Below are 25,083 nucleotides of genomic sequence, written 5' to 3'. Positions count from 1 at the left end.
TATATCCAACCTCAGGACCAAAATGGCAACATTTGTTAGATTTTCAGCTGCTCTGAATCAAATGAACCAATTTGAAAAGCTGTTCCCCTCCTTGCCTGTGGGGGCGCTGCACCACAAACCACTACAGGAAACGACACAAAACCTCAAAGACGACACTCAGCACAACATCCTTCTTCACTAAATCTAAATAAAGATGGAGTAGCGTCAGACTTCTGCTGTTGGAAAATTTCTGCTGCTAGCCATAGCTGTAGTTTGTTTTGGTTGTATTTACCCAGAATGCCCTGCACTATAGTTCACTTCCTTGTTTTGGAGCAATCTCCAGTCACATACTCAAATCACATCAGAGTTTACTTCAACTCAGACTGAACTTTAGACTAGAGACAATCCGACAGCAGGAAGCGAACTACGACGCAGTGCATCCTGGGTAAACGTAAAAGAAACACGCTGTAGCTAACGCTAGCGGGAGAAATGCATTGTGGTCTTTAAATAAAAACAAGAAATCAGCCGCTTTTTGTTTCCATCTTGTAAAAAAGTTAGTTTCCCCTCATGTTTTTTCTTTGTGCAGCCTAGAAAATACTGTAAATGTCCGAAACACAACCTGTCCTTAAATACCCGCTAACAAGTCTCATCTCTGCTGCTCACTGCACTTCAGGCCTGAACACTGAAGCTTTGGGCAGAACAGATGCTTCAGTGGATTTATATCCAGGCATCTTCTAAACAGGTGTTTTGCTTGGCTACCATAGAAACAAGACTCAGTTACATCTCTAAGAACCTTTTTTTGCAAAAAGAGGAAAATGTTTCAAATTTCCTGAGTGGTAAAAAGTGAATATCAGCTTCTTTAAAGCATTACTGCCTGGACATCTTTGCTCCTGCCATTACAACCTAAAACGGTTAAATGCTTTGTTATCCCATAAAACCCTAATTTGAATATGCAGTTTGTTCTGCAGGCAGAGAAAAGCTTTTTCCAGTCTCAGCCCTACAGTTTGCCACTTTAAATGCTAAATAAGCGTTTAAGATGTCCTTTTAGGATTTGCATGTTTTAAATGAGCTAGAAAACTGCAGTCCATATTTTTACCAAGGTAAAAATGTGACTCAAATACTTTATGATGAAATCATTTAATATTTAATGAAAAAAAACCCAAAATTTTAAGTCATGACTGTAAACAAATTGTATCAAATGCAACTTTGTAACTGATCCTTGTGGCTTTGCCTCTTCTGAACCATTTCAGCAACAAGTTCAGGTTAGGATGGCAAAACCTAGATTAAGATAATCCACATGTGATAACTGCAAGTCCCCCCAAAACCCAAGAAACTCGTTTGATGCATCCATTAAAGATTTTACTTTTCCACCTTAAAAACTAAAACATCTGGTCTTCTAGCTCCCTCTAGTGGCAAGTCAAATGTATAAGACAAAGTTCTGGTCAAAACCATTTAATAGAAGTTTAAAAATACAAAGCACATCATTTTAAAAGCATTGCTGTACACATCACAAAATAATCCCTCCCGATAAACTCCACTGAACATTTACACAAACGGCCATCTTGAAGTGGTGCAGTGACCCTCGTCCTCTGCAGAAGTCGGATCAAGACTTTAGTTCAAACTGTGCAATCATGATGTAGATATAGTGTACGTCAACTAAAACAGAAGGACTTGGATTACGCAACTTCAGTGTAGAAGAACATAAAGCAAGATTGTTTGGACGCCAACTGTCCAGCTGCATTAAGTCTTTTAAAAGATTACACTGTACAAGTCGGCACACCGTGCCGATGGGGGTCCAGTCACTGAGCAGCCTGCTTCGCTAGATCCTTAACCACTGAAGACTTGAGCTGGGGGATGTTGGCGATCCTCATCTGTTTTGAGGTGGAGTATTTACCTTTGACGGCCTGCGAGACATTCGGCCGTTAGGGTGGTTTTAAAGGATTAGAGTCGTGATTGGCTGAGGGGAAGAAGACTTACCAGGTGTTTTGTCAGACCGTCGTTCACCTTCACAACATTTTTGGCAATGTGCGCCATAACAGGAAGCAAACTCTCTGCTGTGTAGCTCATGTAGTGCTGCAGAGTGACGTCCTGAAGGGTGAAGAGAGTAGAGTTGGTCACCAGGTAAGATGTAGAGTAGAGCTGGGAGATTTGGTTTTGGAACAAAAACCAGATTTTTTCCACCAATGCACTCTGGGTTTCCATAGTAATGGAAGCAAGGCAGCCATCTTGTTTTACAGCCTCCATTTGGACTTTGAATACAAGTCGACCCTTACAAGGATCAGGCTACAGCGTTTCCATTTTTAATCACAATGCAAAAAGTCATACCAAAGTATAATTTTACAAGCTGCTCAACATGTTTAGTTATTTCAGTTTTAATCTCCCGTGTTATGCTAAAATGTTTAAAGATTAAATACTTCAGCAAAAGTTCACATGTTGCCAGGCGTTTGCTTTTGATTGAAACAAGAAAAAGTTACCAAAAACATTCAAGATGGCTGTCAAGAAAAATTACTGCATTAAATTTGCCAGCATTTATAATATTAACATTTCAACTCATAAGTGACATTTTCAAATTCATGGAAAATTAATGCTAGCATTAAAAATGACCAATTAGACAAGTGTTGTGTTAAATCATAGTTTTCACATAAACCATTAGTGTAATCAAAGAATCTTGCATAAAACTCATTCAAGTCATGAAAACTGGTTATATTTTATGCCAGTTAGTTGGCCCTAAAATGGCAGCCATCTTGAAGAGGCACGTGTTTAGAGTTGGATCACCCAGGCCTGGTACTCACCCACTCTCCTGCATCCAGGATCTTCAGCGTGAGCGCCAGAGCAGCGCTGGCCACCATAGACGGCGGGAAGTGGATCATCTCGTAGTCGACCATGGTGAGCTCCAGCAGGTATTTAGCCAATGTGTGCTGCTCTGCGGTTACCTGCGGCACAAACTAGAGCTGTCAACGACTGAACGCCATCTGCATCAAAGGGGTTTTAGAACCGCCAATCCACCTCGTAGATCTTTGAAGCCCGCCTGAGGAACTGCAGGGGCAAAGGTCGTCCCAGCTGGAACTTCAGCACCCGCAGGATGGTCATCTCCATGTCGCGGATCTGGGCGGTGGTGTAGGCCCGGTCGGTGACGTAGGCGAAGTCGGAGATCTCTGGCGGGTACATCTCCTCGTACTTTGAGGCGAGGAACATGGCGGTCACACCGACCAGCTGCAGCTGCTTCTTGGGGACTGGGTGGTCCTGATGGTGGGCCAACCAAACAATTAGCAAAAATAAATAAAACAAATCGATAGGATGCGCGTTTGTAGATACCTGAAGAAAGCGGTCAATGATCCCGACGGTCATGTACATCGTCTCCTGCAGGAGCCGGAACTTGAGGTTGACCTGAACCAGCCAGTCGATGAGGATGGCCCTCATGTTACTGGTGACCTCCTGACCTTGCAAGTAGTTCGGTTTGACGTTCTGCTCGACCTGAAACCAGAATTCATTCAGCATTGCGCTTTAGCTTACAGAGATACTCTGCTCATGTCCCCAGGGTAGAGATTGTGTTGCTCACCTCAAGCTGCCGGAGGTACTTGTAAATGTCCTTCACGTACTCGCTGCAGAGCATGGGGTTGTCGTAGTCGTCGGCGTCGACATCCCTGATGGCGGTGTCCAGGATAACGTCTGAGAAGGCCTGGCAGAGGTCAGCAGGCTCGCAGCCGGAGGTCTCCATTGGAGTGGGAGACGTTGGCTCAGGCTGAACCTGAAAAACCCAGATAGTCGTTCAGAAACGGACAAGTTGGGGTTTCAGCCGCCAACATGTGATCAACTCACCTGGACTTCAGGGACGGGCTCAACAGCAATGACGGCATTTTGCTTCGGCTGCTTGGTCTTTTCAGCTTTTTCTGTGACTTTTGTCTTCTTTACCACATCAGTCTTGATGTTCTGAAGAACAAACTGAAAGTTAGTCTACAGTAGATGAACTGGACCCCCATGCAGTAAACACTTTACTCCAGTTATTACCCTCATTACAAGTTAAAACCAGCATAATCTTCATCTTGATATTTAGTGTAGGGGGGGAAAAAATGCAAATTCAAATTTATAATCTGGTTTATATGCAAGAAAAACTCACTAAAAATTAGCATAGAAAGACTTTATGAAGTTCAAATTGAAAAACTTCCATTTGTTTCATGCCTACAGACTTGTTCAGATTTAAAATGAGCAAAACAAATTCAATTCTAAAGCTAAAATTGTTTACATTTAAATAAAACTGAGCATGTGGCTCCAATTTCACAAGCCCATCCCAGCCATTTTATGATCAGGTGGCTTGCCGTAGCATGGAAGACTCAAGATTTAAGTCCAAAAAAACAAACAGCACAAGGAGTTTGTGTTGAACAAGAGGGTTATATTGTTGTTTATCACATGTTTGCACTAGTTAATGCAACACATTTGCTGAATGGCTGACAAAAACCCCCATTAATAGAGCAATCAGATATCAGTAGCGCCCCTGGCTGCAAGCCTGCCAATAGGCTGCACTGAAAACAGAGTTCTAGTCATTTCACAGCGTGTTATGACAACCACAGCATTGAAAATAAAGAGGATGTATAAGGAGCTTCACCTTTTTCGGGTTCTCTTTGTTAGCTGCGAAGTTTCCGATCTCACCCAGCGCAGGCCGAGACTTCAGGCCGGGTCCGGCCACCGAGCAGGCCTTCACCCCGCCGAGCTCGGTCCTGGAGGAAGCCAGGCGATTCTGCAGGAAACAACAGAAAATCACTATGCAGAGAGCCTCCTCATGTTGCCCTAATGCACAAATATTTTTAACATACTGAGTCTCTTCATGCTTTACTGCTTAAAGCATGAAGGGAATTCCCGTGTAGCAATAAAAATAAATAAAATACCACATTTCACATCTAAATATCTGCCAGAGGTAACTAAATACGTTCCTAACTACTGTAAATAATAATAAAAGTGCATAAAAACACTCACTCTGGTCACTCGCAGAGCCATTCTGAAATGTGCGTGGCTTCAGCAAACAAGCGAAGAGTCGTAATGAATGGAGAATCTGGTTTGGTTACAAGGTCTGCAGTGTTGGTTTAAATCCTCGCTCACTGAACGCTGATTGGCTGCGCGCTGGCTCTTCCGCGACTCTGGTTGGTCGAGCGCAGCTGCTTTAAATGCGTTCCCTGGACAACCGGTGGTGACGTGACAACAAGCCGTATTTCCTTTTCCTGTTCCAGAGCGGCCAAAAATGGTACATTATTATCATATGTCTTGTACCCTTTTTTCTTTCTTTTCTTTTTGTAAAGCAAAAGTTTATTTATTGTTTTAATGTACTTTACTACGGCTGATTGTCAGAAAAATGTCATAAGAAAATTAAATGAATAACTATATATATATATATATATATATATATATATATATATATATATATATATATATATATATATATATATATATATATATATATATATATATATATATTCTTTTTTTTACTTTATTTTTTATTTTTGCAGCAATAAGTGGCAGCATATCCTTCACAACACGTTTTCCAGGATCAACAAACAACAACACTGTTTCGGCTGGTGAACATTCCTTCCTTTAATTCTCAGCAACATGAAACTGCAACCCAGAAAAGCAGCTTTGCTGTTTCGCAAGGTGTTGAAATCTTTGGTGGCCGCCATCCAATCGCGGGATCACAATTTCCGTGACGTCTACTACAGGAAGTAGAAAGATGCACAGGCTGTGGGGATGTGTCGGTCGTGGACGATCCGGTTGGAAATGCTAATTAATCTATATGAACTATTTCTTCAATCGGAATGACAATTAAGGCGGAATAAAACAAAAATAAAAAATTTTACCCAACGTAGTTTATATACACTGCTGAAAAAAATAAAGGGAACACTCAAATAACACTTCCTAGAGCTGAATGAATGAAATAAATATGAAAATAATTTCCACCTGTTGTCTATTCCATTTGCACAACAGCAGGTGATATTGATTGTCGGTCAGTGTTGCTTTCTAAGTGGACAGTTTGATTTCACAGAAGTTTGATTCACTTGGAGTTATATTGTGTTGTTTGAGTGTTCCCTTTATTTTTTTAGCAGTAGGCCTATATATAGTGCAAGTCAAAGAGTCCAAATGTGAGCCTAGACCCAAACACTAAAAGAAAACAAGCCAGGCAACATGTAGGTTAAAAAAATTAAACAATGTTTTTTTTTTTATTGGTCCCACATTTTCTATTTGTCTCTGATTTGAAATACTGATTTAGTAATACATCACTAAAATAAATATAATTTATTGTAATGAGGAGGCCGAAAAAATGAGTCGCATCTTTAAAAGGATCTTTGCCAAGTGACTCGGATCCCGAAACCGATTCGTAATTCCCATCAGCATAACGCCAACACGTAAAACAAAACAGATGCCAACACAGCTCTACAGACCGAGGGGCTGTCAATAACAAAATTAGCCACCATCCCCAAGGTGAGGAACGTCCGAAACGAAGGAAAGAAAGGAAAAAGACTCACCTAGACGGCCCTAGTTAGTTATACAGCTAGTTAGCTTCAGGATAAGTCAGGTTATTTGGTCGTGATCGCTAAACCGGCTAAGAAAAGCAGCGTTCCTCAATCACAAAGGGTAAGTTAAAACCGTCCTGTTAAACATTTTCCGACCGCTTTAAACGTTAAACACATAAAGAATAATGTTAGAAATAGACTCAACGTGCGCGAAAATGCCGGAAAACACAAATAAGTCTTATGTGGAAAGTTGTTAAAGTAAAAATCAGTTTAGAGAATGGCTTGTTAGCACGTGTCGTCGGAAACTTTACCTGTCCGAATTGTGAGATTTAATTCTACGAATAATCCACATTTCTGTCAAATGCCAACTTACTCTGAGCAATAACCGTTACTAGGTTTAATAAAAAGTGATAACTTTTTATTATTTTACATGTTTTAACTTGGCTAACGTTAATCTGCTAGCAGTAGAAAATGATTAGCTACCCCTGTGGCTAACAAAACTAGCACCATTTATTTATTTGAATAAAGTATATAAACAGGAGTATAATTTTAAGTTATTGCTCTTAGTTCAACATAAACAGTTCTTACGTAAATTTAATATTAAAACTGTTGTCGTAATAACTTTTATTAGGGGGTTTCTTCAAAGAAAAGCTGTTAGCATCGGTCATTAGCCTGCTAGCATGACTCAGTGGATTTGTACATTTAAAACGGCTGTGGCCCAGAAACAAATCAGGAAACAAATAGAAACAACAAATTATGTCACTGATTTAATTAAATTTTACCCAACATGTTTTAGGGTTGTAATTTTTAATTTTTTTTTAGATATAATCAGGTATTCTCCATGCTAAAGCTAGGAGAGACTAGCTAGTGGGTCATGGAGTTCCTCATTAGAGGCTTTTGTCTCAGTGATCTTCTGGTGTATGGGTTACATTATCAGTTTTTAATCCCAGACTGAAATTAAATGTTCTAACTTTGACTATTGTCTTTAAAGAATTGCTGTAGTTACTCATTTCTGTGGCCACGAAGGATCTCCTGTTGCTGTCTATGTTACAGTGAATCTGAGGAAGCCTCTGACTGAAGCAGCACATTTTAAAGATTTTAATATATTTGGGGGGGAAAGTAACAGTACGAATCTACAAGCAATACCAGAATTGTAGATTCTAAGTTAAAACCAAATTTGGCTTTTAAAAGCCAGATTTCTGGAGTAAATTTAATTGAATTTAAATACATTTAATTTCCCTATTTCTAAATATGTAAGGCCCTTTAAAATTTGTTTTATTTCTAAATTTTCCTTTTTCACTTTTAACCATAATATTATGGTTAAGAGGGAACTCCATATTTCCACTAAATAATGAGAATAATTTAGCAAAAGCACATTTATATAGCAAAGCATAAAAAATTATTTTTATTGCAATAAACATACTAAATTATTGGCCAATTTATGTCATACAGATTAAATGTTGAAATATTTTATTTACACTTAAGTGTGTTACAGTGTAGTGACAATAATTTGGATTTAAATGCATTCATTGTTTGTTCTGTATTTGATTATTACATTATTATTATTATTTTCTATGATAAACTATTACAAATTGTAAAACTGTTACACTGTCAGTGATGTCATTTATTCACTCTTTAAGTCACTTTCCAAATAATTTGTGAATAAATTGTCAAATATGTAGAAGTAAATGAGATAAATATATGACATTTTGTTTGTAAGTAAGGGGAAAATGTTTTCTGCTTTTTTTAGCCAGTTGACGTTTGCTTGAGAAATAATAGAATGAATAAAAATAAGTAAAACAATGTAAGTGGATTCCTGTCTTTTAAAACATTATTAAATTCAGTGTTTCTGGAAGTTTGTGCCCCTGGTGTCAAACGGCACACAATGTACAGCCGCTTCAGATACTAGCAACCTAATTTTGGGTGCAACCAAATATGATGGTGCGGCTACGCTAACATGTTACTGTTTATAGGACGGCCATGATATTATACCCCGGGACAGACTGTCTAAAAATGAACATAGAGCAGCAGGGAGGCTGGAAAAACATGATCAGTTTTTATTTATTTCCTCTTTATTCTCACATAAATTCATTCTTGAAATTTTATGACTTTATTCTCAAACTTTTACATTTAAATCTATACGTTTGTTTCTCGGCTGGCCGTCCTGTCATTTCCCTGCGCGGTGACCCGTCTGTCCTCATTCTTTCCCCTATCTTTGACCTGAATCTGTTTGCGTCTCCAGGATCTGTCGGTCGGTGGCAGACGTTTTGCCATGGCCCAGGAGACCAATCAGAGCCCGGTTCCCATGCTGTGCGCCACTGGCTGTGGTTTTTACGGCAACCCCAGGACCAATGGCATGTGCTCCGTTTGCCACAAAGAGCATCTGTCGAGACAGAACAACGGCGGCGTCGGCTCTCTGAGTCCGATCGGTGAGAACCTCAGCTTCTCTCTGCTCGCTTTGACCTGCTGTAGATGTTTCCTCCATCTTGTTCCTCCATCTTGTTCCTCCATCCTGTTCCTCCATCTTGTTCCTCCATCTTGTTCCTCCATCCTGTTTCTCCATCCTGTTCCTCCATCTTGTTCCTCCACCAGGCAGCAGCTCCACGTCCGAGGAGTCGGCCATCCAGAGTTTAGAGGACACTTTGAACAACGCTGCAGCCGCCGCCGTCGCTGCCGCAGAGGAGGCCGCTGAAGCGGCGGCGGCTGCCTCCAACGCCACAGATCTTCTCAGGTGAGAACTTCCTGTTGAAGCTATTTCACAATAAATTATATCCAAACAACTTGATTTTGAAATTTCCTTCAAAAAGACACTCAAGAAATCAAAATTTTATTGATTTTTTTTTTCTACATTCTAGTTAATTTCCAGCTTCATTTTCTGAATTAAACGGAGGATTAAAATTAACAGAGATTCTGTTTAAGTGAGGAAACACTGAGAACATGAAAGGCTTTTCTCATTCATGATTCGTTGCTCTTCATCCTCCTCCTCCTCAGCGGGAGTTCAGCTGCCGCCTCCGTAACGCAGCAGATGACTGAAATGAGGCTCTCGTCTCAGGAGAAACCAGCATCAGGCAGCAAACTAGACGACACAGAAGCAGGTTGGTACCAGAAACGGACCAGCTGATTTTTAACCTTTTATTAAAATCAGAGTCATGACTCTTTATGATTCAGAGCATTTTGAATGTGCTGTGAAGATGAACTTGGTGTAAAACTTGTTTTTGTGTCTCCAGTTGTGAATCAGCCCCCCAGTTCAGTTCCCCTCCCCTCCACTGCTGGCAGTGAAGACGTCGACCCTCAGAACCCGACAAGCCCAAAAGAAGCGCTGCTTCATGTGTCGCAAAAAGTCGGCCTTACTGGTAAGAAAACACGATGGTTTCACTGCCAACGTCTCCTTAAAGTGCTGTTTATAATTTACATTTTTATGTCTTTTGAAACATTTTAGCTTATAAACAAGTTTCTTCAAATGACTCAACTTTTTGATCTATTGCTGTTTTTCTATCTTTCCACAATCCAAAAACAAATGTTAGTGAAAATTTCACTCTACAGAAATATTTTATGCATTAAAAAGTCGCAGTGGGGGCATGAGGCCGAGTGCAGGCATGTCACCGTCCTCCACTGAGCCATGAAATATTTTCACCCGTCTTCAGCGCCGTCCCTTTTTTTTCTTTTTCGTTTTTCTTCTCTGTATTTGTCTAAAGTTCTGCTCCCGACCCAATAAATCCTCTGTCTTCCAGGTTTCGCTGCCGCTGTGGGAATCTGTTCTGCGGGATCCACCGCTACTCCGACAAACACGACTGTCCGTACGACTACAAGGCCGACGCCGCTGCCAAGATCCGGAAGGAGAACCCCATGGTGGTGGCCGAGAAGATCCAGAGAATATGAACACAGCACTCTGTTGGACTTTTAGCAGATTTCAGAACACGGACCTGAACTCAGCTTCTCTTCCTTCATTCTCCCTCCGGTTCCGACCCGGTTCACGTTTTCTGCTAACATGATTTTTCTTCTTCTTCTCGTGATTTTTCTGTGGCGTTCGGAGCTTTAATGCTAGCTGAGGAGGAGGCAGGTTAAGGTGTGGCTTCCCTTTAAAAACATCCTGCTGATTGCTTCCCGCTCTGGTTTTTTTCATGAAATCTGCCCGGTAACAGCGTTACCTTGGACTCAAGGGCTGATATCAGCTCCGACTAACATTCTGAAATCTGCCCGGTAAAAATGCCAACTTGGACTATCGGGCTGAAATCTGCCCGGTACCCGGTCGGCTCGGTCTACGCTTGCTCTCTGCTGGCTTGAGTAGCAAAATAGATTCGTTTGAGCCTCTGGATTTCTGCCAAGTCCCACAACTTGGATTCCTTTTAGGAGACATTTTTGCCAACTTTTGTGCTTCACGTCCGGTCGCGTTGGGCTCCAGTGGAGTCCTCAAACCGTCCAAGACTGATTTTTGCCGTTAAATGATCTTTCCTGAACACTAGCGTGTGTGCAGTTTGTGCGACTCGTTTTGAAGGGGTTCATCTTTCACCTGTTTCTCTGTTGTTTAAGTGACGTCAGGAAGTGAAGATTTAACTGATTGGTGGTTGAAAGTTTTATGATTTCCATTCATTTTGTTTTGTCTCGTTTTGGGTCTTGCTGCTTTTTTTTAAACCCCTCTTAGATCTAAAGTTTGTACATTGTATTTATATTCTGCTGTGTGTGTGTGTGTGTGTGTGTGTAATCTTCCATTATTGTATTATGTAAATAAATATGTTCACAAATACACAAAAACAAATGTTTGGTCATTTTTTAGTGTGACGTAGAATAACAGTAAATTTATTTCAAGCTGTTTTCACAGTTTTTCCTGCCACTCAATTTTCTTCTAAGCCTAACTACAAAAATACAAAAGAATCTCCTTTCAGAAGCTGATTTTTCTGTATATTTATACCATGTATGTCTCCATTTTACAGTTATTAAAGTCAACATTGATCCTGTATTAATGACCAATGAATGGAAACTATTTTTTCTGTAATTGTTTAAAGGCAGATTATCAGAAGTGCGACTTTTACGCCATCTAGTGGCCAATCAAACCTTTTCTGAAGGTGAAATTCAGGAGAAAAAGAAACTACTTTTGGATTTCTTCTCACAATCCCATCTGAATATTTCTGCCCTCAGTTAAACTTAATTTAATTTATTTAGAGGAAAATGAACAAAAAAAAAAGCTTTTTGTTTAGGAAATATTTATTTGGCTGACCTTGTCTTCACCTGAGGTGTCAAAGGTCAGCTGGCTGTGAGAACAGTCATGGATAATGACTGTAATCGAGTCATTATCCGTGTGAAACATGAACTCTGTTGGTTTTTAAGGCGTTCTGCAGCTCAACTCTCACCTTCCTCTTCAGGATCCAAACTGCACCAAGAGAAGAAGAAACTATGGAAAGCCATGTGTGCCACAAATCAGCACCTTTACCATGCATCTGTTTAGAAACTCGCAAAGACAAACAGCGGTTTAGGACTTAAAATTCTATAAAGTATGGCAAAATCCCATCAAAATATTGCACAATCAGAATAAACTGTGTAATTTTTTGAATGTAGTTTTTCAGTCTTACTATATTTTACAGTTTTCTGAACAATTAAATGGCTTTTATTTGGTACTTTTTAGCCAAACTTAAATTGTGCAACTTGTGGCACTTTGACCTTCCATACTAAATTCTCAGATGCATGATCCTATAAACAGTGTAACTTTTAGACCTCACAGCGCGTAAAATGCGTAGTTTTGACAGGATTTCACCATATTTTACTGCTTTCCAAGCCATAAACCAACATATTTTGCATGACTGTTTGTGTTAAAAACCAAAATTGCGATTTATGGCACTTTTGGCCTTCCGTAGAGCCTCTCAGCTGCAGAGCCACGTGTTCGTATTTACAGCGCTAAACGAGCCTCTCACAGGGAAACTTAAACCTTCATTAAATCTTTAAGATGGCTGCCGCCGTCCTCTCGGGTGACAGACCGAGTGAGAGTGTTTCAGACTCTTTACCAACATTTTGTTCCCAGGACAGGAAGCCTGCGCCATCACACCTGGACAGGTGCGTCACCTCTTCACTTCCCCTGCTCTGAGCAGTAAAGCAGACCTTTAATTTCATCACCTTTTTCTTCTTAAATTCATGAAACTTTTTTCAGATCTGCGCCTCAAAACAGAACACCTGTCACCTGCGTGCGGCCGTCGCCATGACAACAGCGCTATTAGACACCTGAGTTGTGCTCTGGCGGGAAGCCGAGAAGGATCAGACAGAGGGACCGAAGAGAGAGGATCATGCCGAGGAGAAGCGCAGCGGCTGAGGACGGTGAGGCCAAAACCCAGGAATCATGTCTTTCATTTCAAATGCTGCTGTTTGTTCTGGGAATATTTCTAGATTATGAGTTTGGTTTTTCAGATTTATTTATTCATTCAGTCGCTCATTGAATTATTTATCTAAAACTAAGAGGTAATCTAAGAAAATTGGAGATTGATCGCTGATTGTTTTATAGAAAACTTGGAAATTTCTGAGTTTGAGAAGTTGAAAACATTTCATAAAAAAAAGTTTTTATTCTCAGAAATTTTCTAGAAAAAAACTGGAGTTTTTCTAACAGGAGTTTAAAAGTAGAAGAATGTTTAAAAAAAATAAGGAATTTTTTCAATTAATCTCAATTTACTGAAAACATTCTTTAAATTTCTGAACTGCAAAAGTGAGAAAAATTGTTGGACAAAAAACAGAAATTTTGAGGTTATCTTGAGAAAATTTCTACATAAAACTTTTCAGAATTTGTAAAATAAAAAAAGTTCCACTTTCAGATTATTTCACTTATAAGAAGGGAAAATGCGTTTTTACATGTGAAGTAATCTGCCAGTGGAACTTTTTCATCAATATTAAATTATTTATGTAAAACAAGAAGCTCCATGTCTTGCTAACATGTTACCTCTAAGTTTTTTCTTATTTCAAGTGTGATGAGATATTTGCACCAGAAACTAAACAAAAATATGACTTTGTTTTTGCAGTTTTATATTTTTAAACCAATTCTGCACTGTCAATATGAATCCTTTAATAAATAAAACTTTTCTTTCATCCTCGGTTTTCCTCAGTTGGAATCGAGATCGATGAAGACGTGAGCGACAGCGATGGTGAGTAAAAAACTTTTATGTTGGATCAGAAGCTCAGAATGACGGCGCTTTAAGGGCCATTGTAGATTTTTGAAAAAAAAAAAGAGTACATTTTTGCCAAAAATAAACTTTGAGATGAATATAACAATTTCAGAATTTTTAAAAGTAAAAAAAATTGATGGAAATTTTTATTTGAAATTTTGAAATTCATCGTGAATTTTTATTTATTTTAGAAAGAACAAAGAAATTTTTGAGTTTGAAAAGTCCAAAATCTTCTACAAAAACTTTTAGACAGAGATTTATTTTATAAAATTTGTAAAAAAAAAAAAACAAAAAAACTTGGTCACTTTTGAGTTTGAATTTGTTTCAATTTTGAAGTTTTTATTTCTGAGATTTATCAAAAAACTTCCAAGTATTTCTAGAAAATTTCTGAAATTAACTTTAAGTTTTCTGCAATTCTTTCCAGCAAATATTTAACGCTGAAATTTCTAGAAAATGTCTGAAATTTATTTCAGTTTTTTTATTTATTCTGAAATTTGTCTCAAAATTTCTGAGATTCTTCTCACAAATATTCAGACTCAGATTTTTTTTCTCTAGAAAATACCTGATTGATCTCAAAAAAAGTTTTGGGGCAGAAATTTGCTCCATTTTTCAGTCTAAATTGTCTCTAATTTGCCTCTGTAGCTCAGGAGTTCATATTGTGTTTAATGTGATTTAGATGGTGGCAACCGCAGGAGAGGAAACAGGAGGCCGGCAGGTGGACGAGGAGGAGGAGGAAGAGGAAGAGGAAGGGGAAGAGGTAAGAAGGCCGGCAGCGACGAAGAGGAAGACGATGAAGATGAGGCTCCAAAGGGACGAGGAAGAGGAGGAAACAGGAGGAAGCCCGCCAATAAACGAGGCGGCGGAAAAAACAACGACGATGATGACAGCGAAGACGAGTCTCCCAAGAAGAAGAGAGGAGGAGCAGCAAACCGGAAGAAAGGCGGCAAAGCCCAAGACAGTGATGAAGATGACAGCGACGACGGGAAAGGAAAGAGAGGAAAGAAAGGAGGGAAGAAAGGAGGGAAAGAGGAGAGCGGGAAGGGAAAGAAAGGCGACGCCAAAGGAAAAGACAAAGGGAAAGACAAAGATGATGATAAGAAAAAAAAGAAGAAGGGTGACAGGTAGGAGAATGTATTATTACTATTATACTACCTCCACCTCCCCTTTAATCAAACATGCTGCCCTCTGGTGGACGATCTGAGTATTACAGGTGGTCATTTGAAGGTGACCCATTATTATTGTATTAGGAAATACATTCTTAAATAATGGGATTTTAGCTATACAACTTTACATCTTTGAGAAGCAAAAGTGGAGCCTCCTGCACAACCAAAAAGAATGCATCAAGTGGTTTCTGGATGGCAAGTGTATGAACATAAATGTATCAATATGACTGTAATATAGCTCCATACAGGTGTGCTTTCCTACTACAATGTATTTTCTGATCACTTTTATCAGACTTTGCTTTAAACTGGAAAGTGAATGTTTGACTTTTTTATGTTTAAAAGCTAATTTCTCTCCATTTCTCTTGCAGTTCGTCGGACTCCAACTCGAACTCAGACGAGGAGGAATCCATGTCAGAGGGGAGATGGCGCGGCTAATGGAGGAGGTGGAGGAGAAGAAGAAACTGATCGCCACCATCAGGAACAAGCCTTGGCGGATGAAGCGGAGGCTTGTTCTTTTAAAGTAACGTCATAAAAACTCAGATTGTTCAATGTTTGTGTCTAGAGATCAAAGGTGGAAAATTTGAACAGAGCCAGCCCAATTCACATGCAACATAATCAGCTGCTTAGGATTTCCACACCACTGGGGGCACCCAAGAGCATCAAGCTGATAGCTTGTATAATAACTAAGTGTCATTACACATTGAAAAATGTTTTTGAACTTTTGATGTGCCACTGTTTGGGATATCAATCTTGCTGGAATGATGAAGGATCTGGTTTTTACATGCTGGTATCAGGGGCCCAAAGAAAAATCTGCTTTGGGACCCAAAAATTCTGGCCAGCCCTGTTCAGACAAAAATAAACCAACCACTGCATCATCTGCATATTGTTGGAGTTTGCTGAGTGTTTTTATGCTGCTCTGCAGGGAAGCTCAACAATTTGTGGATAAGTTTGAAGGTGCTCTTGGAAAAGGAAAAGGCAGGAAGTGGTATGCCTACAAAGTGATGATGACCAAGGTTTGGACAAAAAAAAAAAAGTCTTATTCTCTTTGATTTAGCTTTCGTTTTCAGGCTATGTGCTTTGTCATGTTTTGTTTTAGAAATGGATTAAGTTTCAGAGAGATTTTGAGAATTTCAGAACAGCCTGCATCCCCTGGGAGAGGAAGATTAAAGAGGTGGAAAGTAAGTTTGATTTAACAGAAAACCAATCGGACTTAATAGACACCACATTTAAAAATGTGTTTCTGAATCTTAAGGCCACTTTGGATCATCAGTCGCTTCTTACTTCATCTTCCTGCGATGGATGTACGGCATGAATCTCGTCCTATTTGGTCTCACCTTTGGACTCGTCGTCATTCCTGAGGTGAATTACTGCAGTTCAGCGTATTATTGTAAACATAGGAAAATTGTTTTATGAATCACAGCAATTTTCTAGAAAATAAGTTGAAAATCATATGTAAAAAATTTTCAAGAAAAAAAAAACTCAATAATTTTTAGATTAATTTCAGAAATTTTCTAGAAAAACGTTGGACATATCTGAATTTCAAAAGTAAAACATTTGCAAAAAAATTTGAAATTTTGAGATTAATTACTTAAAATTTCTTGGGAAAAAAACTAGAAAATTACTTGGTTTCAAAATCAAAAATTTTTAACTTTAGAAAATTAAAAAAATAAAATTTAAATACTCTTATCAAAATCGCCAATTTCCAAGTTTTTTTGCTTTAAATTTTTTTGAGATTTTTCTAGCAAATTTGTCTTTTCAAATTCAAAAATGTAAAAAAAAATGTTTTTTGAAAATTTCTGATTAATCTCAAAATTTCAGATATTTTTGCAGCGGATTTCTGACTTTTCATTCTCAGAAATTTGTTTTTTCAAGAATATTTCTGAGATTAATTACAAAAAATTCAGAGTTTTTCAAATGAACTCTTTATGTTAAACTGTCCAGGTCCTCATGGGTCTTCCTTACGGGTCCATTCCCAGAAAGACGGTACCGAGAGCAGAGCAGGACACTGCTCAGGATTATTCAGTTCTCATGGACTTCAACGTGAGTATCAGAAAAGACGTGATTTATTTCCTCCTTTCTTTATATTTTGGGTTGCAAAAGGTTTTACTTTTTGTTGCTACAAATGTCCAATGGGGAACAACTTGTCCCACACTGACGCAAGATTATCTGTTGCTTTATTAGATTAAATTTCACATGGGCATTCTTACTTACTGTGGTTAGTACACAACAAAAAGTTTAGCACTGCTAACCCTAAAGCGGTAATCAGAAGCTAACTCTAAAGCACTACATCAACATGGTATTTAGAGGAATCTAAAGCTAAAGCTCTATATTTAGCTATGTGACCAGCCCAATTGGACAGAAATCCACTTAATCTGGCAACATTCCCCAAATCCTGTTCTCAGAAAACAAGAAGACTTTGACTCTTCCGTTAGAGAAAACTTCCATAACCACTTGGCCAACTCCCTGCCTGTCTGAAAACCCTTTTCTACCTTTTAGGGATACTGTAAATACTCCGTCCTGTTCTATGGCTATTACGACGACAAGAGAACCATTGGTCCGCTAAAGTTCAGGTTGCCTCTGTCCTACCTTACGGTGGGAATCGGGAGCTTCGGATACAGCCTGATGCTGGTGATCCGGACGTGAGTCTCCAAAACATCATCTCATATTCAATGGCCAATGCCAATTAGTGGCAGCCTGTTTGTGGTTGGTTGTTTAGAATGGCTAAAAATGCTGACGTCGGTGGAGGAGATGGAGAAGAAGGCGAGTTCACCTTCGCCTGGAAGATGTTCACCAGTTGGGACTACCTCATCGGCAATGCCGAAACCGCTGACAACAAGTATGCCTCCATCACCACCAGCTTTAAGGTACCTCACAGCCTCTGAGATGACTTTCTCAGACCATGACTTTAACCACCCGCCAACCGTCAGCGTTGTCTCTTGGTAAGAACAGGAATCCATTGTGGACGAGCAAGAGAACCAGAAGGACGAGAACATCCACCTGCGGCGGTTTCTCCGGGTTCTGGCCAACTTCCTGATCACCTGCAGTCTTGGCGGCAGTGGGTACCTCATCTACTTTGTGGTGAAGAGATCGCAGGAATTTGCCACTCGAGATGACCTCAGTTGGTATGAGAAGAATGAGGTAAAGAAGTTAGATATTCAAACCAGGAGGAAACAAAGACTAGTGGTTTCTCTTGATGGCTATGCCGTGTCTCTCCAGTTGGAGATCATCATGTCCCTGCTGGGTTTGGTGTGTCCGCCTCTGTTTGAGACGATTGCCGAACTTGAGGACTACCATCCTCGAATCGCCCTGAAGTGGCAGCTGGGACGCATCTTCGCCCTCTTCCTTGGAAACCTCTACACCTTCCTGTTCGCCCTGTTTGATGAGGTCAACAGTAAGGTATGCTAGCGCTAACGCTAGCTGCACTTCTGTCATTTTGCTGTTTTTACCAAATAATGCAGCAGATAACTGAATGTCTCAGTAAAACCTTTCAAATGAGTCTGCAACGAGGCACAGATGGTCCCAAAATAAGTTAAGCACTGAAAAATTCAAGATGGCCGCCACAGTCAACAAGACGTTAGATTTTGCTTTTGCGTTAGATTTGCCAATATCTGTCACAGATGAACAAAAGTTGAAAACTTGCTAGAAAAATCTCAGAAATTTTCTAGAAAAAAACTTAGATATTTCTGAGTTTTAAAAATTTCAGACTGTTTTTCACAAATACTCAAATCACTTATTATTTGTGTAGATGACTGGATTATACTGGTGTCCAGTTAGTTAGAGTTTTATCTGTATCCCTGGAAGTTAACTGGATATGTTGGTCTGTATAACGGAGTCAAAGCGTTCCACACAGAACATCAAATTTAAGGTTTTTGATGCATTTCGAAGCTTTTTTCTGTTTTCTCTTATAAACCCGACTGGGTTGTTTTTCTGTTCCAGCTGGAGGAGGAACAGTCCATCAAGAACGCCTCCATCTGGGCCATGAAGGAGTACTACGCCAATTACTCACAAATGCTCAACGATTCGGACGCCACGCCGCTGAACCCGGCAGACGTCATCAGGGGACCCTGCTGGGAGACGCTAGTCGGCATAGTAACAAAAATCATGTTTACCGCTCAATAAATTTATTATTTTACCCTGAAAGTTTTTTTTAGTCAGATATTAAAAAATTTATTTAGTAAAAAGTACTGAAGTACCGATCAAATGATCAATCATTTAATAATTTAAAAATACATCATCAGATGGATCAAAATATAAAGTTAAGTTGATAAAACTGACAACAATTCATATAAATAACAAAATCTGATAAAATAAATGTTTCCAAATCAGTTTCTTTCAATAAAAATCTTTTTCAGAAACTCTGACACAAACTGCAGGTGTGTGTCTTTGTCTGGTGACGTTTTGGTTAAAACATGTTTGTTTCCAACTCTGGTCACCTGAATTATTGTCATTTTGTTCCTTAAAATACCAAATTCACAATATTTTGGTCCGTCTGATGATCTGATTTTAAAATATTAAATGATCAACTTCATCAGTTACTCAATACTTGAGTAACTTTTTACCAAATTTTACTTTTACTTGAGTAAATTTTCTGGATTTTCTACCCACTGAATCAAAAACGAGTTATGAAAGTTGAAGTTTTATATTGAAAGAAAATGATTTGTAAAACTCTTTTGAATGATTTTATTTTTTGTTACAAGAAAGAGTAGAGATACTTTATAAAAATTACTCAAGTAAAATTAAAAATACTCCCAAAGTAAAGTTTTTTTCCAAAAGTTCTCAACTAAATGTCACTAATTACGACCCGACTCTGATTTTTACGCCTTTACAATGAAGAATCTCAGTTTTATATGAAATTAGAGGTAAAATGTAATATTTTCTGAAAGTGTTTGCTGTGCTGCAGGAGTTTGTGAAGCTGACCGTCTCAGACATCCAGGTGACCTACCTGACCATCCTGATCGGCGACTTCGCCCGCGCCGTCATCGTTCGTTTCCTCAACTACTGCTGGTGCTGGGACCTGGAAGCTGGTTTTGTAAGTCGCTGGAAACGCTTGTTTTTAAAAGAAATGCATAAAATTTGCACTTGGGTTTGTTTGCCTTTGACTGAAATTTGCATCAGATATGGAGTTAAATTTGGAAAATGAAGATTTCATGCAAAAGTTGATCAACCCCAAGTTTCTAGGAGGTTTTTGCTTCGAGTAAAAACTGGTGATCCGTTGCACAAGCAGGACGATAAATTGTCCAAGAAGTTATTGTGATAAACGATAATATTGTTGTTTTGAGACCATTTTCAAGATATAACACATTCTTAACAATAAATAAACTTTAAATTCTATTAAATATTTAACACTGGAACTGGAAGACATTTTAAATATCAATCAACATTTTAAAATGATCAATTCATGTTTTGCTCTTAGTGACAGGTTAATTGGGCGATATATCACATATATAACATAAAAGGAGTACATTTCTGCTGAAAAGCTTAGAAATTTTCTAGAAAAAACATGAAAATTTCTAGGTTTGCAAAGTCAAAAATCTGCTTAATATATATATATATATATATATATATATATATATATATATATATATATATTGCAGAAGATGATCAGAACTTTTTTTAATTTCTGAATTTTAAAACAAACACCAGATGGTATGAGAAATATATTATAGTCTCACTTAAATTTCATGCCCAAATAATTCTCTTAAATATGTTTTAAGGCACCTGGAAATATGTTGGGTGGAACCATTTCTGTATCTTGGTGGTAACTGTTGTCTGATCACTTTCAGCCGTCTTACGGAGAGTTTGACATCAGTGGAAATGTTCTTGGACTGGTCTTCAACCAGGGGATGATCTGGTAAAAACTAAAGACGTCGTCCTCTCCATGTTTCTGTTTCTTGGTGCTGCTTCATTATGGTGAAGTCATTAAAGAGGCAGTATCATGAAAAATCAACTTATTTTAGCTTTACATCATGTCATGATGTTATTAGCACATCAAAAACAAAACCTGAATGTTGCTTTGATTCTTTTATGTTTGAGAAATCCTTTAATCTCCATAACAACCATTCTGCTGGGCAAATGCCAGGATGGACCAAGCCCCGCCTACCAGGCATAGCCCCTCCCCCACTCAGCTCCTTCAGACTAGCCAGCAGAAATTAGCAAACAGCTACTGAGCTCCATATAGGAGCAGCTTATCTGGTAAAAATGCCTTTAAACGGTTAAAAAAGCCATTTTGGGACAGCTTCCTAAAGGTGGAGCTTCATAAAGAGACAGATCCAATTTCAAGGCATTTAAATTACAAATAGTTTCTTTTCAGTCATATTTGATGCATATTGCATTTTACTCACAACTGAAGGGAACATAGTTACTTGATTTTGCTACAAGTCAAATGATACTATTTGGTTGCCGCAAGATGCTGGAAGATGCTCCAAAAAAAACCTAAAATATCTGCAACCGTTAATCATGAGCGAGTTTGCATCATTTTTGGCAGAATTCTGACTTTAATCTTGAGTTTAAAGTCACATTTGCGTTTTTCTCTGACAGGATGGGAGCATTTTACGCCCCAGGGCTCGTGGGCATCAACGTGCTCCGCCTCCTCAGCTCCATGTACTACCAGTGCTGGGCCGTCATGGCCACCAACGTCCCCCATGAGAGAGTCTTCAAGGCCTCCAAGTCCAATAACTTCTACATGGGGCTCCTGCTCCTCATCCTCTTCCTGAGCTTGCTGCCTGTCGTTTACACCATCATGACGCTGCCGCCGTCGTTCGACTGCGGCCCCTTCAGGTGCCAAACAAAACAAACCAGACTTTATGTGCAGATGAGGGCAGAGAACCAAAAATAATAAAAAATGAATATAAAAAATTATAAAACAACAAAAAAAGATTAAAAGTAACCCTGAAATTTCTGAGTTTGAAAAGTCAAAAATCTGCTCAAAAAATTTTGAGAAATTTTGAGATTTTCAGAGTTTCAGAAAAAAACTTTAGGGAAATTTTTGAACTTGAAAAATAAGAAATCTGCCTTAAAAAATGAAATTCTGAGATTAATTCAGTCTAAAATGTTCAACTTTTGGAAATTTTATGAATTTGAACAGTTGAACATTTTGAATTTTGAAACTCAAAATTCTGGCATTTTAATGACAAAAATTTATATAACCAGAATTCTGTATTAACATTAACTTGAGTAAATGTTTTTTGAAAATTGTACTTTTTGGAGTAATTTTACTACTTTTACTTGACTAATTTTATCATGAAGTATTTCTACTCTTACTTGGGCAACATTTCTGGATTTTCTACCCACTGAATAAAAAACAAACATGTTCGAACTGTTCCCTGTTTTTGTTAAAGTTTCATAAGTTTTTTTTTATTAACAGAAACTCATTTGGGAAATATTTATTTCGCCTGATTTTATTTTTACCAATATTTTCACTTAACTTTATATTTTGACAAATGAAAAGTTTTCTGGTGGATTTTTGGTTAAAATATGTTTGTTTCCATTCAGTGGGTAGAAAATCCAGAAGTTTAATTCAGGTGAGAGTAGAAATACTTCATAATAAAATAACTCAAAGAAAAGCGTAGTTAAGTATAGTTATTAAAAACGTTACTCAAGCAAATGCAATTGAGTAAATGTAAATAGTAAGAACCCGACTCTTGCCTGAGTTTTACATGAGAAAAATATACTGAAGTCGACTTTCTTCATGGGGACTTTATTGTCAGTATAATTATTGGATTGTAGTACAGTGTAGTAAAACTAGTTCTACAAGTACTTTTCCCCTAAAAGCTAATTGGTAAATGTAACTAGTACTTAGTTGTCTGTGTGTCTCTGCAGCGGGAGGGCGAAGATGTTCGATGTGATCATGGAGACGATCAGGCTGGATCTGCCAGCCTTCATGGGAACTCTGTTCAGCTACGCAGCAAATCCCGGACTCATCATCCCGGCTGTGCTGCTCATGGTGTAAGTCAGGGTGTCAAACTGGAGGCCCTGGGCCACATCCGGCTCGCCATAGCCTTTTATATGGTCCTCTTACTAACTTACTAAAGAAACTGATCTTTAATCCAGTTGATCTCTTGCAGGCTGGCCATCTATTATCTGAACTCAGTCTCCAAAGCTTACCAAAACTCAAACATGGAGCTGAAGAAGAAGATGCAGATGGTGAGTAGAGAAATGGCTTTAATGATAATGATTTATTTTCATCCAAACAGGAATCATTTAATGGCTGTCCAGTTATTAAGGAAAAGTTTTTACCTCTGAGCTTGCCTTTCCATTATTGTCCAATCGTTTAATTTTTCATATTTCCCTCCATCTCTTTGTGTCCATCCAGGCCCGTGATGAAGAGAAGAACCGGAGAAATAACAAAGACAGCACCAACCAGGTCCTGAAAGACCTGGAGGACCTGCTGCCCAACCGATCCCTCAGTCGGCCGCCGGAGCCTGGTCAGTCATACCAGAACCACAGTCACCGTTAATAACAGGGAATGTTAGCAGCTAAGCATTAGCTAAACATAAACACCTGCTTTAATCATAAATAATCATCTCTAGCTAATAATTTAAATAGTTAATAATTGGCAGGTAACGCTCAGTTGCATATGAATAAGCAGAGCAACTAGTTTTATGCTAGGTGTTATAAAACATAATATGAACGTTAGCTAATGGCTAATCATTTAATACATATTTACCTTGCTCATTTCCCTATTTAGCTAGCTAAGTAGCTACATGAGGATGAGCTAAAGATAACTCATAAGATATGAGTTAGCTAATGGCTCTTTGCAAATAGTCCTTGATTTGTTTGTCATTCTTATTGAACTATTATCTTATTAATGAGCTAGTCAATAAAACTTTACAGGTATTTATAACTAACAGGTGGTCAAAGTTGTGCTAAGATTGAATCACTGTTTAGTAATTACAATAAAGCTACAGTTGTAAAATATTTTCAATTTTCTTCTGTTTTTGCTAGCTTCTTGCAGTGTAGGTCACTATGTAGCTACTTGGCTAATGGTTCATAAGCAGGTTGCATTTGATTTTTACTGACTTGGTAAAAATAATGTCTTTATTTTATGCTAATTTAACAATTTGAATAGAACTTCAAAATGTTACCTAATTATTATGCAAGCATATTTGAGCTAGCTACCAAAATATAAGCTATGGCTAATACTTCAGTAGCTAATTTTTATTCCTGATTCTAAAGTGTTACGTTTCACCCAATTTTCATCTGATTGGTATTGACTGGGAACCCATTAAGGTCGTAAAGCCAAGTTTTCCTTTGCAGAAAAACCACCGGAACCGGAGGCGAAACCCACCAAAACCAAACCTGGTTCTGCTGGGAAAGGAGTAAACTTACAGAAGGACGTGGCTCTGGCTTCTTCCAACCCAAACGTTCGAGGGCCGGTAGACCGGCCACCAGGACCGAGAGGACCCGGGCCGGGTCCGGGTGCTGGACGGGGCCGTGGCCGCGGGAGAGGAGCCCCTCCCAGTTAATATTGTGAGAAAACCAGAAAAAGAGAACAAATTAGACAAAGTACATCATAATAAACTAATTTATTGTTAAAATTTGAGTGTAAATATGCAACATCCATCACTGTAATGAATATAAAGAAAATAAATATTGCACTATAATTGAAACAAACATTCATTTGTCCTTAAATGATGATGATTAACATAGAAAGTAAATTGTCTTGTGCCTTTTCTAATTTGTGATCTTTATACATTTGATGTCTGAAGATGTAAACTACAGTCAAGAAATTAGGTAAATTAAACATGTCTGTTTTTTTTACAAATATGTTTCTAATTGGGCCATTGACATGAAACACAGCAGACATGGACTTCAATGCAAGTAACCCACACATTCATGGCGGATATTGATTTGATTTAAACAAAGAGAAAATATATATAGATATAAATAAAAAGCAGGTGCTAAATCTGATTGTTTCTTTTTGCAGTGCTTTTAATATTTTATACACTGTAAAATTAACTGCACATACATTTTACTTTATCAGTACATTTGCTTAGATTTCTTTGTGTGAGTGGATTATTTGGGTTGTTACCAACATCTGGTGGGAATTTTCTGTCAACATCCCCGTTTTGATTTCTGACTGGAAAAAAACATTGACATGATTAATACTTTTTTTCACTGTGCATTTTGTGTTTTTTGATTGTTTAATCTTTCAAACCGTACAGCAACATCTTCACAAATAAAGACTCCAATGTATCAAGTGTAGTGTTGATTCAATGGACTTTATATTCAAAAAAATGTTTAATTTTTGGTGTACATGTCCTATTTTTGACATTTCAGGCATTCCATATGGAGAAGCTGGTTGAT

General features: G+C 38.4%; 3 protein-coding genes across 3 annotated transcripts; 2 read left to right on the top strand and 1 right to left on the bottom strand.

Annotated features, from left to right (window-relative positions):
• Nucleotides 1–1,415: 1,415 nt before the first annotated feature.
• LOC129379660 (G2/mitotic-specific cyclin-B1) lies at nucleotides 1,416–5,061 on the bottom strand. Its single transcript, XM_055060451.1, has 9 exons — nucleotides 4,951–5,061; nucleotides 4,583–4,714; nucleotides 3,799–3,909; nucleotides 3,539–3,727; nucleotides 3,295–3,453; nucleotides 2,986–3,222; nucleotides 2,772–2,912; nucleotides 1,957–2,067; nucleotides 1,416–1,883 (listed from the first exon to the last, which is right to left on the bottom strand). Exons 1-9 carry the CDS (start codon nucleotides 4,969–4,971, stop codon nucleotides 1,779–1,781), a joined length of 1,206 nt encoding a protein of 401 aa, XP_054916426.1. The 5' UTR covers nucleotides 4,972–5,061; the 3' UTR covers nucleotides 1,416–1,778.
• A 1,295-nt stretch (nucleotides 5,062–6,356) lies between these two features.
• On the top strand, nucleotides 6,357–11,170 carry LOC129379608 (AN1-type zinc finger protein 5-like). The gene is made up of 6 exons (XM_055060423.1): nucleotides 6,357–6,597; nucleotides 8,719–8,905; nucleotides 9,069–9,207; nucleotides 9,468–9,571; nucleotides 9,704–9,845; nucleotides 10,172–11,170. Exons 2-6 carry the CDS (start codon nucleotides 8,749–8,751, stop codon nucleotides 10,353–10,355), a joined length of 726 nt encoding a protein of 241 aa, XP_054916398.1. The 5' UTR covers nucleotides 6,357–6,597; nucleotides 8,719–8,748; the 3' UTR covers nucleotides 10,356–11,170.
• Nucleotides 11,171–12,743: 1,573 nt separating this feature from the next.
• Nucleotides 12,744–24,320, top strand: LOC129379626 (transmembrane channel-like protein 2-A). Its single transcript, XM_055060439.1, is given in 21 exon segments — nucleotides 12,744–12,779; nucleotides 13,556–13,594; nucleotides 14,292–14,736; nucleotides 15,147–15,190; nucleotides 15,193–15,298; nucleotides 15,701–15,791; nucleotides 15,875–15,956; nucleotides 16,031–16,137; nucleotides 16,720–16,818; nucleotides 17,275–17,417; nucleotides 17,495–17,642; nucleotides 17,728–17,916; nucleotides 17,995–18,174; nucleotides 18,715–18,867; nucleotides 19,679–19,807; nucleotides 20,562–20,629; nucleotides 21,316–21,555; nucleotides 22,597–22,722; nucleotides 22,842–22,920; nucleotides 23,090–23,201; nucleotides 24,034–24,320. Coding segments are annotated over 21 exon segments (2,820 nt in total). The 5' UTR covers nucleotides 12,744–12,748; the 3' UTR covers nucleotides 24,243–24,320.
• The last annotated feature ends 763 nt before the right edge of the window (nucleotides 24,321–25,083 follow it).

This window comes from Poeciliopsis prolifica, unplaced genomic scaffold (assembly GCF_027474105.1).
Source record: "Poeciliopsis prolifica strain line A6 unplaced genomic scaffold, Auburn_PproV2 SCAFFOLD059, whole genome shotgun sequence".
Lineage (NCBI taxonomy): Eukaryota > Metazoa > Chordata > Actinopteri > Cyprinodontiformes > Poeciliidae > Poeciliopsis > Poeciliopsis prolifica.
The sequence above is the reverse complement of the archived record's forward strand: the minus strand, read 5'-3'. Positions and strand labels throughout refer to the sequence as shown.

Excerpts from the sequence above, each read along its gene's own strand:
- LOC129379660 (XM_055060451.1), bottom strand. The coding sequence starts at position 4,971 with ATGGCTCTGCGAGTGACCAGA. Across the intron at positions 2,068-2,771 it reads TCCTGGATGCAGGAGAGTGG|GACGTCACTCTGCAGCACTA; the intron begins GTGAGTACCAGG and ends TTCACCCTTCAG. Across the intron at positions 1,884-1,956 it reads ACGGTCTGACAAAACACCTG|GCCGTCAAAGGTAAATACTC; the intron begins GTAAGTCTTCTT and ends AATGTCTCGCAG.
- LOC129379608 (XM_055060423.1), top strand. The coding sequence starts at position 8,749 with ATGGCCCAGGAGACCAATCAGAGCCCGGTTCCCATGCTGTGCGCCACT. Across the intron at positions 9,572-9,703 it reads ACTAGACGACACAGAAGCAG|TTGTGAATCAGCCCCCCAGT; the intron begins GTTGGTACCAGA and ends TTGTGTCTCCAG. Across the intron at positions 9,846-10,171 it reads ACTGGTAAGAAAACACGATG|TTCTGCTCCCGACCCAATAA; the intron begins GTTTCACTGCCA and ends ATTTGTCTAAAG.